The sequence below is a fragment of the Bubalus bubalis genome, chromosome 4, assembly GCF_019923935.1.
Source record: "Bubalus bubalis isolate 160015118507 breed Murrah chromosome 4, NDDB_SH_1, whole genome shotgun sequence".
Taxonomy (NCBI): domain Eukaryota; kingdom Metazoa; phylum Chordata; class Mammalia; order Artiodactyla; family Bovidae; genus Bubalus; species Bubalus bubalis.
The window spans coordinates 100,966,344-100,977,500 of record NC_059160.1 but is presented as its reverse complement, the minus strand read 5'-3'; the positions used below and the strand labels follow the sequence as shown (position 1 = coordinate 100,977,500).

The 11,157-nt window shown below is 48.7% G+C and overlaps 1 protein-coding gene and 1 long non-coding RNA gene across 4 annotated transcripts in view; one reads left to right on the top strand and one right to left on the bottom strand.

The window, feature by feature from the left end:
* Positions 1 to 4,646: 4,646 nt before the first annotated feature.
* DUSP6 (dual specificity phosphatase 6) lies at positions 4,647 to 9,187 on the bottom strand. Of its 2 annotated transcripts, XM_006067018.4 has the most exons (3): positions 8,234 to 9,168; positions 7,218 to 7,655; positions 4,647 to 6,173 (listed from the first exon to the last, which is right to left on the bottom strand). In XM_006067018.4, exons 1-3 carry the CDS (start codon positions 8,631 to 8,633, stop codon positions 5,866 to 5,868), a joined length of 1,146 nt encoding a protein of 381 aa, XP_006067080.1. In that variant the 5' UTR covers positions 8,634 to 9,168; the 3' UTR covers positions 4,647 to 5,865. The 2 variants fall into 2 exon arrangements, with proteins under 2 accessions (XP_006067080.1, XP_044797778.1); XM_044941843.2 differs by lacking the exon at positions 7,218 to 7,655 and having other exon boundaries at positions 8,234 to 9,187.
* An 888-nt stretch (positions 9,188 to 10,075) lies between these two features.
* Positions 10,076 to 11,157, top strand: part of LOC102393752 — a 57,592-nt gene continuing 56,510 nt past the window's right edge. For both annotated transcript variants that reach the window (XR_006550655.2, XR_006550654.2), the window contains exon 1: positions 10,076 to 10,539. This is a non-coding gene — a long non-coding RNA (uncharacterized LOC102393752). The remainder of the gene's footprint in view (positions 10,540 to 11,157) is intronic.

Below are 11,157 nucleotides of genomic sequence, written 5' to 3'. Positions count from 1 at the left end.
AATAAATACTTAGTTTGTCTCCAAATGCAGGAAAAGGAGAATTCTAGTTAGAAGAAGCACCTTTTATTTTTTCTTTCTTTCTTTTTTTTTGGCTTAGTGCTTTTGAGGATGTCATTATCAAATCGTGTATATTTTTTTTTTTCCCTTTGTGTGCCTAAGAGTTCATTTCTGGAGGTATGGTAGGCCAAAACTTCTCATTATTAAAAGCCTGCAAACAGTTTCTAAAGGTATTTTCCATGACAAAATAGAGAAGTGGGTGGGCCAAACGGCAAACATGTGGGCTAATAATCCTTTCCCATATAAAAAAATAAAATATCGGATATAAGGGCTTCCCTGGTGGTTCAGACAGTAAAGAATCTGCCTGCAATGCAGGAGACCTGTGTTCAGTCCCTGGGTTGGGAAGATTCCCTGGAAAAGGGAATGGTTACCTACTCCAGTATTCTTGCCTAGAGAATTCCATGGACAGAGGAGCCTAATGGTGGTAAAAAAAAAAAAAAAAAAATATATATATATATATATATATATATATACACACACATAATTTTGACTGTTGCCTCAGATAAGGACATACAAGTACTTGCCCAATAGCTTCTTTGGGCTTCCGCTTTGACTTGGAGCACCAGCAGAAAAATTAAGAGGTTACACTTTGAAACATGACTTTGTCTTCATCAGCCTTTGAGGGCCTGTTAAGTCTTCAGTCCGGTTACTTTTTATTTTAAACTTGTTTCAACCAAGCAGTGCAACACAGATCAAGGCCTGGATAAATATTTGTGAATTGTTTGAACTTTGTTCTGTGCCCTTAGATACTCTTAGGAAATCAATTATGGACTTTAAAGAAGTTTAGAGATTTCATCACCAAAACCAGACTAATTCAGGGACCACTGTGGTAGGAACACGCGAGGAGTATGTGTATTTGAAAGTCTGCGAATCTTGTATGTGAGGAATGACATATAAATTTATACCCAAAATAAGCCTTTTGAAGCAGTTTGAAGTCTGAAGATTGAGATTTTAGATGACTTTTCAAGAATATTTAGTTACAGCCAGCTTTCACATGATCTGCCCTTGTATTCTGCTTCTCCATTTGCTTCTAACATGCCTCTCTTATTCTGCAGCTCTCCATGGTTCCCTCTCTCCCCCTCCCCCTCCTTCCCTTCTCCCCTTCCCCTCCTGCCCCATCACCAGGCAAGTTTTCTTCCAACTGGATCACAGGGAGGAAGTGACTCTCTCTGGGGCCAGTTCACTTGTGTAATCCTGAAAGGGGAGTATGGGCAAGGGTCAGGGCCAGCTGGCCTGTTGCTAGCTGCTCTAGAGATCCTTAGAAAAATCAGGTTGTAATTCTGGGCCCATAGGCCCAAGACAGAGCAATTTCTCCAGTAGAGGGAGGGTGGCATCGTCTAGGCAGGCTGACTTCTCTCCGATGACACATCAGCTAGGGTCCTCTGACTCTGTTGATTTGGGTTTGATTTGGCAGGTCACTTAACCCCTGCTTCCTCCACTTCCTCGGCTGTGAAATGGGGTCACCACTTCCTAGTCAGCATCACAGGACTTTACAAAGAGGAGAAAATTCTGATGACAAGCAGTTTTGCAACAGGAAGAGCTAAAGCTTCAAAGCTCAATTGTACCAGTTCCCACGAGGTGACCGCAGGCTCTGCTAGCCTCTCCCTGCCTCAGTTTCCTCATTGAAAATCAGAATAATAATAGGACTCATCTCAAAGCCGCTTTAAGGATTAAATGAGATAATATTGTACATGAAATACAGTATCTAATAGCCTCAGTAAACGTTATTTGTTTCCCCTGATCTGCAGCTCATTTTACCATTTAGTATGTGTACCAGAGCACTGGAATGGATAAGAGAATCCTACAATGAAAGAGAAAAACTCTCTCACTTTACAGACAAGAAAAAAAAGATAGAGAGAAAGATGCAGTGAGATTGGGTAACTTGCCCAGGGCTTCTGATTCATTAGTGAGAGTGAAGTTTAGGGCTTCTAATTGTTGGGTCAAGCAAGCCTCCGTTTTCACTCCTTTGAAGGTTGTGCTGGTATTTCTATCCCCAGATAACCCTTAGACCAATATTAACCCTTAGACCAATTTTGACCATTAAGCAATACATTTTCTAAGTCTCCAGCAGTCCCAGGAAACCTGCAGAAAACCTCCAAGAAAGCCACCGCCTCCCCAGCTCCCTGCAGAAGGCCAGGAAAGGTAGCTGGCTCAGAGACCTGTGGAAGCCACTAACGGGGACAGCAGGTGAGGGGGGAGGCCGGGGAGCTGCAGCTGCTGGGAAAGGTTGCCCTAGTAACCATGCAGGGCTCCATTCAGGAAGTGAGCCCAACTCCAAGATGCAAAACGATCGCCTTCACAGGGGCTCCTGCAAGCACAAAGGCACCAAAGGAACGAGGGCCGGCCCGGAGAAAGGAGGCGCAGGGTGAGGTGGGGGCCCACGCTGTCATTTACAACCCTCCACCTTCCAGAGAAGAAAAAGAAAGAGAATAGTTCTTTGAATCTTCTGGCCTGTGTGAACCGTAAAAATCCCCATTTAACATGAGGCCCTTTGTGGCAATGGAGAGAAGCTGGCCCCAACTCTGTTCACCAGCCTTATGAAACAATATACCAGGAGAAGGGGGAGAAATCCCTAACATTGCAACTTTATGGGGGCCCTAAACTCTCCTTGCTCCCTCTCTTTTATTTGCACTGATGACAAAGACCATTTGCTACCAATTTATTGGAAACTTTTTTTTTTTCACAGCTTGAGCTGCTTAAAGGCAGGGAGCTCCCTCTCCCCCAAATCGATGTCAGACACTTGCTGAATGGGCTGGGCTTAATTATGCTCCCACCGCAAGCTCAGCTCACACTGTGACCCTGCATGGCTTCCTGCTATTCATATGTGTTACTTCCCCTTTGTGGTAATGGCTTGTGGCATTCGGCCAGAAAACATTATTAATTTCAGAAGTGGACTGACAAACAACAAGCCCACAGTGAACCGAGAGGAAGTGCCGGGGAGGCCAGCTGTCGGCCTGAGCAGAGCCGAAGGAACTCAGTGTTTGCAAGTTCTAGAAGGAAAGGAGACGATAATCCACAAAGAGGAAATGCACTAAAATTATCCACCACCCGTATTAAAGAGAGAAGAAAGAGAAAAGAGAAAAGAAATCAGAGAAAAGAGAAGGGAGGAGAAAAGCACACAGCTACTTGAGCTGCAGCTGGACAGGAAATTGCTAAGGCTGCTCGCAAATCCCTACTTTGAAGAGGCAGTTTAGGGAATGCCAGGAGCGGAAACCGTTCAGAACCGGATTAACACGAGCCAAGTTGAACTGCAACCCACTTCTCCTTTCGGAGCTCCGGCTGACTCAGGGCACCCAAATGGGAGGGACTGACTTGGTATTTTTCTGCACTGTTTCTGCCTTTTGTACATGCTTAGCTGCTAAAAGTCACACGGGACAGCTTGATACAATTGCCATAGAACCGGGGTTATTTGCCTCCTAGCAGATAATCCAACTGACATCTCACATGTACCGTGTGAGTGAAAAGCTCATTTTTCTCTCCACTGCAGACAAAGGGATTAAGCTCATTCAAAAAGGGCTGGAAATTATGTTCTAGTTCTTTTGATTTCATACACTTTTTGTGTACTTTGACACTCGAGACAAGGAGAGGGATGTCCTGAGGGAAATGACAGAATATTAAGCTTTTACCTTGAAAATTAATGGTTCAAAATAACCTCAACATAAAAAAAATTTTTTTTCAACAGGGGTTTCTGGCCCACATTCTAAATTAGTTACGCACAAAGCACATTAGGATAGGAGTGGTGATGCTTCAAGCGCTAATGTGAAATTGTGGCCACATCCAGACTCAGGGAGAACGCTTAGCTGTGCTCTGCCATGAACCCAGAAAGGGAAGACACCATCCGATTCATTTACTATTCCAAGACTAGAATTTGCAGGTAGAAGTGCCAGTTACAAACCAGAGAAATAATTATCTCTACTTTCTTCCTGGTATGTGTATTACTGAGCAGAAGACCCTGTCAGGGAAAATCAAGAGAGGTTAATGCTGTCATTTTGTTATTCTGTTGCCTTCTCTTTGTGACTATTCATGAATATCTAAATATTGTCATTTCAGAAAGCTATGCTCTTATTATACCATTTTCCTTCAAGAGCATCAGAGTTTTCTTAAATAGGCCAGACTTATTATATTTTGTCCCTAGGAATGATATGAACTTCCCTGGTGGCTCAGATGGTGAAGAATCTGCCTGCAATGCAAGAGACCCTGGTTCAACCCCTGGGTGGGGAAGATCCTCTGGAGAAAAGAATGGCTGCCCACTCCAGTATTCTCACCTGGAGAATTTCATGGACAGCAGAGCCCCGCAGGCTATAATCCATAGGATCACAAAGAGTCGGACACGACTGAGAATTTCACACTCATACTCATAGGAAATGATATAGTCAATCCCTTCCATTACATCACTTTTACTTGAAGCAAAAGGTTAATTTCATAAACTGTACCTGAAGACTTCTTGGAAATAGTTTGAGATGAGAACTTTGCCCCAGTATTCCTACATGTATTTTAAATAAGCCAGTATCAATCCCCAACTGAAAAGTCCTAAAATTTATCACTTCACATCCAAGTACAATTAAAGAGAGATTTTGAAAAAATACACATTTGATAGCCAAAATAGTTATTTATTAATAATTTAAGGTTTTACATTCTTATAATAAAATTTCAGCTCAGAACTTTATACCATGAACATATGGAGCCACTTGTCTCCTTCCTTCACAATCATATGCATGTCGCCTATCGAATAAGTACCCATGCTCTCTCACACACACACACACACACGCTTCCAGTTTCACACAAATTGTTTTTAAAAAGGAAAGAAACCAACCCAAAATATTGCATTTGAGGTGACACTCCCTGAAGAATTTTGTACAGAGGTAAGATACTGTTTAGCACAGCTGAAGTTTCAACAACAACAAAAAAAGTGAGCCCATGATTTTGGTGTCTTTCCAAGATATCCCCTTTGAGACAATACAAATCAAAATATTTACAAAGATAAGGCAGAGTCAAACTACATGAAGGAGAAAAAAGTCACAAGGAAGATATATGAAAGAGACTGAAGACTGCACCATAACAAGGTCTCCATGATCATTAGGTGTCCATGAAAATGTCATTCAGAATTGGTAACGTTGAGCATGCTGCAAATATATCCTTTGGATTCAAAAAGAGCAAAAGTTTCCATTGTTTTTAAGTGGCAAACTGCTCTTTCTCCCTTTGGATGATTTCTTTTAAACCCATCAAAGGAAAAACACAGTTCAAACAAACACTGTCAAGTGATTTAAGATCAAATATTTACAATAATCAAATGGAATATGAGATTCATTTGATTGATTATTTATGTTTTTTTTTTTGTTGTTTTTTTTTTTGCAAACTGATACTACAAATACAGAGCTGAAACCTTTCTTTGGCTCCTCTATATGCAAAATTGAATCGGTCTTCACTGAAGACAATATAGAATCAGTTCCAGATGCAAAAGAAACAGTCATACAAGGCCCTAAAGAACACATGCTCCTACACTACCATTTGGTCCTACCGTATGTACCTGGAAGTCCTCGAATCCTAGTCCCTGCAGGGGTAGGCTGTACACAGGGGTGTGGAGCAAACCTACTGCCTCTATCTATACAGCAGGTCCTGTTCTTCCAACAGGAAGGGAGCAAATCTCTCCCTTGGTAATAACCAATGCCATACGTGGTAACCTTGTCTAATACGGACAGCTGGTGTCCTGTTGACACCTGGGGCCACATACAAAGAAAGCAGCCTGGCTGATGCTGCTAAGAGAAACTGCTAAAGATCAACTGGACACATCCCAGTGGGGGGTGCCCTTCACGTGGATTGCAGAGAGTCCACCTGGTAGACATTCTGATTGGAGGGGGTGGTGAAATAGAGCTGCTGTGTGGGGACGCGGTTGTCACAGGGGCTGCTCAGTCCCAGCGTCCTCTCGAAGTCCAGCAGCTGGCCCATGAAGTTGAAGTTGGGGGAGATGTTGGATTTCTTCATCTTCACAATGTCATAAGCATCGTTCATCGACAGATTGAGCTTCTGCATAAGGTAAGCCACAGTCACAGTGACCGAGCGGCTGATGCCAGCTAAGCAATGCACCAGGACGCCACAGTTTTTGCCCCGGGCTTCATCTGTAAACAGAAAAAGAAAGGGAAAAATATCAGTAGACCGAAAATCCCCCTTTGTGAACGATCAGTCTAAAACCTGAGTAGTAATACTACTAAAGATTAAAAAATAATTGTGTGTGGCAGCTGAGCCCTGCAGGCAGCAGAAAATGTATCACTGGGCTAAAACATGTACACTGGGCACAATTACATATTTCAGATATTTTCTGAAAAGGGAGCTTTTGTATTAAGTTTCTGCCAACACAAAACCCCTTAATGTGTGCATTCTTTGCCTCAGCATGTGAATACCAGAAACCCTGCAATATGGTCGTGAATGCCTTTTATACAGACAAGCAGACTGCAAGGGTCTATTAAATTATTCTCCAACTGTTGTGCAGCGAACAATGGAGGTATTCAGGCATTTCAGAAAAGAGAGAGGGAAGTCACAGGGGACAGCCCATTAGGAGGAACAGGATGTCGACATGGCCTGAAAATGAGTTCCTTTGTAATAGGAAATGCATTACAATGCCTGGAGATTCGCTTCTCCAGGCTTTCAGCCCACAGTTCTTCCTGCTGGGCTCAGGTTACCCTCACTGTCTCACTGTGAACCAGTATCACAGAAACATTCAGTTGGATTACAGCATCTCACATTCACAGAGCTTTCCAACAACTAACTTGGTGTCCTAAAACAACTCCCAGGTCAGTCTTTTAAAATTACAAGTCATGCTACGATTCCTGTCTACCAAGAGTACTTCTACCGGGCCCTCCTCCAGTCCAAAGATGGTGGGAAAATCCTGCTGTCTACATACAAATGGCCCCTCTTTCAAATGACGAGTCAGTCAAACAACAGACAAAATTTGCAATACACCTATGGTCTGCAACCTCGTCAAAAGGCACTTTTTTTTTTTTTAAGGAAGACGATATACCAGAATCAAGAATGGTCCTGGAACATTTGAGACCTGCAGTCCCACAAATTAGCAAGCAGCCAGAAAGATGAACAGCTTAACCTCTTAAGAATGGTGAGGAATTCTGCGTTTAAAAGTCTGAGCAAGAATTGTTCATTAGTCTCACCTATGAAAGAAATGGCCTCAGGGAAAAACTGGGACAGGTTTTGGCTCCAGTGATCCGAGATGGGGATCTGCTTGTATTTGAACTCTCCCGCATTCTCAAAGAGATTCGGCAAGTTGGGGGTGACGTTCAAGATGTACTTGATGCCAAACTCCTCCAACACGTCCAGGTTGGTGGAGTCCTTGGCACAGCCCAAATAGAGGAAGGGCAAGATCTCCACAGGGAAAGAAGGCTGACTGTTGGACAGCGGGCTGCCATCCGAGTCCGTTGCACTATTGGGGTCTCGGTCAAGGTCAGACTCAATGTCCGAGGAGGAGTCGGAGCTGATCCGCAGGCCCCCGAGCCCCAGCACTGGCAACGGTGGCGAGCTGCTGCTACACGAGCCGTCTAGATTGGTCTCGCAGTGCAGGGCGAACTCTGCTTGGAACTTACTGAAACCACCTGCCAGGAGAAAAACAATCATGTAACCCGAGATCCCGTAGTAGTTTTCACAGTTTTGAGAGCCGCAGCCGCACGCATAAACACACCACAGAACCCTACCAACCCCCCCTACACGCGAAACTAAATGTAAGAGAAAGACACTTAAATGTGCACCCTTGGGAATAGAACGAACGGGCCCGCCCACGCTGGGAACCCTGATTTTTTGAATCCGGAAATGAACAAAATGGCAACTTTTCCGAATATCTTGAAGGGCTAGAAGGTGCCAATCTGCACCACAACCATCCTACAAAATCTGAATCAAAAACCGAACAACATAAAGTAGGGAAAGGTGGAGGACATTTCGGATAGGAAGCAGAGGTGGTTAGAAAGAAATGGCCCATGAGTGCGGCCGGAAGCGGGCCGGTTCCTCGCGGGCCAAGCTCGTGGGTGTCGGACGCGCGAGGGTTCGCAGCCAGGGGACAGGCAAACAACCCCTGGCATAGCAGTGGGTTTAGAAGCGCCGGCCCAGCGCCCGGCCTGCAACCCGCAGCTCGGTGTCCTCCGCCTGGCCCCCCTGCGCGGAGCTCCCCGGCTCGTACCTTCCAGGTAGAACGCCCGGCATCCCTCGTCCTTGAGCTTCTTGAGCAGCAGCCCGAGCACCGACTCGCCGCCCGTATTCTCGTTCCAGTCGCTGCTGCTCTCATCGTAGAGCACCACGGTATCGGTGCCGCAGCGCCGGGTGAAGCGGTCCCGGTCCTCGCCGCGCGTGAATAGCGCGCGCACCGGCAGGTTGCCCTTCTGCAGGCGCCGCAGCATGATCCCCGGGATGGCCACGTTGATGGCGGACTCGATGTGGGACGACTCGTACAGCTCCTGCGGCCGGCAGTCCATCAACAGCAGCCGCTCGTTGCCCAGCTCCAGCTGCTCGTTGAGCCACGCCACCGTCTTGCTGATCGCCATTTCCGACGCGAAGGGCACGGGTCTGAGCGTATCTATCATGGGGGTCGAGCTGCCGAAAAGGGCGGGGTGCCTATCAGACGCCCCTCGGGGCAGGCAGAGGCCGAGCGCGCCGCGGGAAGCCGCCGCTCTAGGAGCGGGGTTGGAGTCCACCTCGCCCTTCCCAAGCCGGGATAGCGGTTGGGGCAGGCGAGACCGAAGTAAAGCCGGCGGTTCCCTCTGCACCCGGCTGCAGCCGCTCGTTCTCGGTGTCAATGAATCTCTCTGAATGAAGCTGCCCAAACAGTTTTGTTCCTCCAGGGTGAATGAAATCCAATTAATTCGGACTCCGTGCTACTGAGAAGGGAGGAAAGAAAAGAAAAGTCCAGCGGCTCCTAATCCCTCCCTCCAAGACTGCACCTCAAATCCACCCGGCCGTCTTTCTCCTAGGATTATTCAAACCTCGATTGCTCACTCTCCCTTGGCCTCGGCGCTCGCACACCCCCTGCGCGAGGCAGCTCCTCAATGGATACAAACAGCGAGCGTCTCAATGGATACATTCTCCGGGCCAGCCAATGAGCGCTCTGCGGAAGGGGCTGTTGCCGTGGGGACGGGCCGGCTGGAACAGGTTGTGTTGATGAATTGTTAATGAGTTTGTCATTCACAAAAACGGAAAGGAATTTCCGCTCCGGATAAGCCCCAGTGCAAACAAGCTGCAACAGCGGGCTCCGCGGGAGGAAGGAGAAAGAAGAGGAGGCGGCGGCGGAGGAGGAGCAGGGCACACAAACCAGGGCACTTCAGTTGTCTCATGTTTCCTTCTGTTGAGAGTTCACACTTCGCGTCGGAACTTTTGCGCACAAATGGTGCAATTAGCGGGCACAAAAGCCCTTGTTCGCGACGCCTGTGAGCGCAAGCTAGCTTTAGAGAAACTTGTGCTGACTTTTTCCCTTTTCTTCCTTTTAAACTCATTTGCACTGGAGTTCACCATTGCCCACCCCACCCCCCCCCTCCCCGCCTTAGGCAGTGTGTGTGGCATTTGTTTGCCAGTTTTAAAAGACCAGCTCTGTTTGCTCTGATGTTCTTTTAGCCGAGGCTCTGTTGGGGCTGGTAAACTGCCTGGGCTTTAGTGACCGATGAGGTGTTAAATGCTAATCCAACATCTTTTGAAACAAACCAGGATTTTGTTGAAACCTTTTTAAGCAAGCAATCAAATGCTTGGAAGTCCAGATAATAGGAAGCAATCCTTTTTTTAAAAAACGGCGTTTTATTTAATTTTTTAAAAACCAGTGGAGACTGCAGGAACAAAGTCGTTGGGCAGTCTGATGCTTTTATTTCTGGGGCGGCGTGGGGCGTTATAAGCCATTGTTCCGGGGATCCAAGCACCCCCTCCCCGGTCCCCGCAGTCACCCACTGCGCGCTGGGTGGTAGTGCTCGTTAATCATTTCTGAGCAGCGAGCTCAGCTTCCAGACACAGGAGCCTCCCTGGAGGGGCTGCCTGGACGAGGTGCACCCGGGCACGCGGAGCCGGGCCGGCTGTCCCCACCATCCGCAAAGCATGGGGAAGTCCTCCCGCAAGGCCTGCAGGCTGCGGGGACTCAAGTGGGGCTCGCCGATTGGTTTACTGTAGACCGAGGCATGTCAGAACGGAGCCACCCCGACAACCCGCGCCGGGTCAGCCCCTTCCTTCCCGGGGCAGCAACCCCCTCCCTTGCAAGTCGCCGGGCACTGGCAGAACACTGCCCCCTCCTGCGCGTTGCGCTCCCCGTGAGCACCCGCCGCCTCCGCAGCCCAGTTCAGCTGGCGCCGAGCGTCTAGGGACCCTGGGGACCGGTGGGGGGCCGAGTGCGGGACTTTGGGCTCCAGTTCTGCCTGGGGCGGGTGTGGGGCGAGGAGTGCGTGCCGGGTCCCCTGCTCCAGAGGCGACCTGAGGATTCTGGGGAACGTCTCTGCCGCGCTGCATAGCCAGCAGGTAATTGGGGAGGTGCTGGCCAGACCAGCGAGCCGCGCTCGGCCGGCGTACCACGGGGTGGGGCGGACTGCGGGATAGAGGCGTGGCGGGTGGGGGCCGCGGCGGCGGCGGCGGGGAGGAACATTCCCAGCGCGCACAATCATATTGTTATATGAAAGTACCCGAGCCTGCTGCTCCCGAGCGGAAAACCACCTGTGTGCGGCCGGCGCGGCGCGCAGGGGGTGGAGGTGGGGGGTTGCGGCCGGAAGGCGCGGGCCCCAATCCGGCCGCCCCTCCCTAACCCCGGGCGGAAAGAGGCCGCGCATTGTCCCGTCGCCGCCGCCGCCGCCGGGGAGGCGGAAGCGGAGGCAGCGGCTCGGCTGGGAGCGGCTTTTCCGAGCGCCCTCGCGGCGCTCTGCGCCCACCGCGGATATCTCCGGGGGCACCTGAGGTCGCGGGGTCTCCCCAAGCTAGACGCCCTGCACCCACGGGCCTGCCTGCTGACGCCCCCGCTCCAATTTGCATCTTTAGTCACCCGCCTCTTCCCTGGTTTGGAGAATGTAGGCTTTAAAAAAATAGAAGAAGAAAAAAAAGGCGGCTGCTAGGCCCAGGTTGCCAATTTTGGAGCTTTGCTGCAGT